Source organism: Colobus angolensis, unplaced genomic scaffold, assembly GCF_000951035.1.
Source record: "Colobus angolensis palliatus isolate OR3802 unplaced genomic scaffold, Cang.pa_1.0 Scaffold443, whole genome shotgun sequence".
Taxonomy (NCBI): Eukaryota; Metazoa; Chordata; class Mammalia; order Primates; family Cercopithecidae; genus Colobus; species Colobus angolensis.
Genome location: NW_012117855.1, coordinates 690,539 through 693,091, shown reverse-complemented (window position 1 = coordinate 693,091; position 2,553 = coordinate 690,539). Strand labels below are relative to the sequence as shown.

The 2,553-nt window shown below is 61.2% G+C and overlaps 1 protein-coding gene across 1 annotated transcript in view; it reads right to left on the bottom strand.

The window, feature by feature from the left end:
• The window catches only part of LOC105522889 (mastin-like), a 30,937-nt gene that overhangs the window by 27,103 nt on the left and 1,281 nt on the right, over positions 1-2,553 (bottom strand). Inside the window, exons 4-6 of the mRNA XM_011957500.1 lie at positions 1,778-1,896; positions 1,427-1,600; positions 1,001-1,275 (exon numbers count right to left, since the gene is read on the bottom strand). Coding sequence (XP_011812890.1) covers positions 1,001-1,275; positions 1,427-1,600; positions 1,778-1,896 — 568 coding nt within the window. The remainder of the gene's footprint in view (positions 1-1,000; positions 1,276-1,426; positions 1,601-1,777; positions 1,897-2,553) is intronic.

Here is a 2,553-nt window from a genome sequence, read left to right as displayed (position 1 = left end):
ATAAGCCAGGCATGGTGGCACACACCAGTAGTCCCAGCTATTCAATACTTGGAGAGCTGAGGTGGGAGGATCACTTGAGCCCAGGAGTTCGAGACCCACCTGGGCAACACGATGAAACCCCGTCCCTACAAAAATAAACAAAGTCAGCCGGGTGTGGCAGCTCACGCCTGTGGTTCCAGCTACTTGGGAGACTGAGGTGGGAGGTTCACTTGAGCCTGGGAGTTCGAGGCTGTAGTGAGCTATGATTGCACCATTGCACACCAGCCTGGGCGGCACAGCAAAACCCTGCCTCAAAAACAACTTTTTAAATAAAAAAATTTTTAAAAAGAAACTATTTGGGAAAAGCATGGGACCGGGACTCCGCCTGGACTGCGTTGTGGTGGGAATGAGGCAGTCCGCTCCAGCGGCTGACGTGCTGCTGGGCCCAGGGCGAGTCCCCAGCCTCCCGTAGCTCATGGTTTATTTGCTGCAAAGGAAGAGCAGGCAACTGAGTGTGACGCTGAGGACGGAGTTAACTCACAAAATGCCTGTTGGGAGGTGGGCAGGAGCACCCCCATGTCACAACCCCAGAACTTGCCACTGTGACCTTATTTGGAAAAAGACCTTTGCAGATAGAATTAAGATGAGGTCATGTTAAATTAGAGACGCCCTAAATACAGCACCCAGTGTCCATCCAGGAGAAAGGAGAGGGGAGCCTGGAGAAACATGGCCGCAAGTCCAGGGGCATGGGGATGGGCAGAGGCCCCAGAAGCCGGGGAAGGCATGGAACGGACTCTCCCTCAGGCCCTCTGAAAGGAACCAGCCCTGTCCACGCCTGGAGTTTGGACGTTTCACCTCCAGAGCCGTGAGATAAAAAAATTCCTGCTGCTCTGAGCCACCAGGCCTGTGGTCGCCCGTCTCAGCAACGGCAGGAAGCCATCTGGGTGCATCTGGAGCCCAGGCCTGCACCGACATTCCAGGCCATCTCCCCACATCCCACCCAAGTGGCCCTGTTCCTGACCTCCACATCCAATGTCACCCCAGCCGGTCACCCAGCAGGTCTTCCCCAAGGGCATGTCCAGGGAGGCAGGCGGGAGCGAGACCGGGTGGAGGAGCTCAGACAGCGGCACTGGGGCCTCCAGTTTCAGCAGGGCGATGTCCGCACCGCCCTGGGCAGACAGGCTCTCGTTGTACCGGGGATGACGGATGATCTCAACCACCTTTGTCGGCTGGTCGTCCTCATAGAGCCTCAGCTGCCCGACCTGCACCCTAAACGCACAGGCCTCCAACTCCTCCCTGGAGAGAGGAATGGGCACCTCTCAGAGTAAGGCTGGATGCTCAGGACTGGGGCTTTCCCTGAATCTCAAGAGGGGCCCCCGGCACACAGGACACCTGCCCGTCCCCACCCCAACTCCCCCCCGCCGAGGGGACGGCAGGCTCCACTCACGGCCCAAGGCAGTGGGCAGCGGTCAGCACCCACTCTGGGTGGACGAGGGAACCCGCGCAGATGTGCTCCCACCCACCCTTCTTCATGCTGTAGAACCTCAGGTTGACCTGCCAGGGGTACCTCCTGGCCGAGATGTCGCAGCCCCCGACGATGCCCACCAGCTCACGCCCCGCGCTGGGCTCTGGGGAGGCAAGGGAGGGGCGTGAGGGGGCAGGATGAGGGTCTTCCCAGGGCTCGGGGCACCAGGAAAGACCAGCAATCAGATAGTCCCCACGCCCCCAGCAGGGCTGGTGCTCTGAGCCCAGGGCAGGAAGGGAGTCCTGGGCAGCGGGGGCATTGGGTGGGGTGGACTCGCCTGGGTTTCTGGGCACAGAGCCCCCCAAGCAGGGGAGGGTCAGGAGCAGCAGCCACATAATCTGTGGGGAGAAAGCCAGGGCTTGGGGTGAGGAGATCTGAGCCCCAGCTGGGGTCTGGGAACGGAGAGGGGGGTTCGGAGTGGGCGGCAATACCCGTGCCCCCGGTCTCTCTGCCTCCTCCCTGGCATCTCTGGGAGCCCATTTATCTCTCCTACAGAGGAAGTGGGTGGGCAGGGCAGCCCCCTCCTGGGCACGTTCAGAATGCTGAGAGCAGGTGGGGCCAGGCGCCGAGTTCCACTGGGTGGGACTGGGTCCAGGGCACAGAAATGCAGTGTGTGAACCGTGGCCATCTGAGCTGCAGGGCTGGGAGGCACCCCCGGTGGCGGGGGGAGGTCTGAGAAATGGTCAATGCCTCAAAGAGCAGCAGCAGCAGTGACACCCCAGCTAGGGAGGGAGGGAGGGAGGGATGCGCGTGTTAAAGGACAGCCCGTTCCTGATCTCTGGCCAGGTCCCCTCCTCACCCTCACCTGGGACACCCACTGTCCTTGGGAGTGAAGGGTTCACTTCTCGGTGCCTGGAGCCCGTTCTCCTCTTTGGCCCAAAATATCTGCCTCCCCAAAATAACCCTTAGTGCCCCCTACCTCACGACGGCCTCGGGCTACGAGAACCAGCTCCAGGAGAGCGCGAGTCACCAGCCAACCGGGACAAGCCCAGGACGCACCGAGCAGCCCCGGTCCCCGACCTCTCTCCGCATCTTCTGCTGCCCAGAGG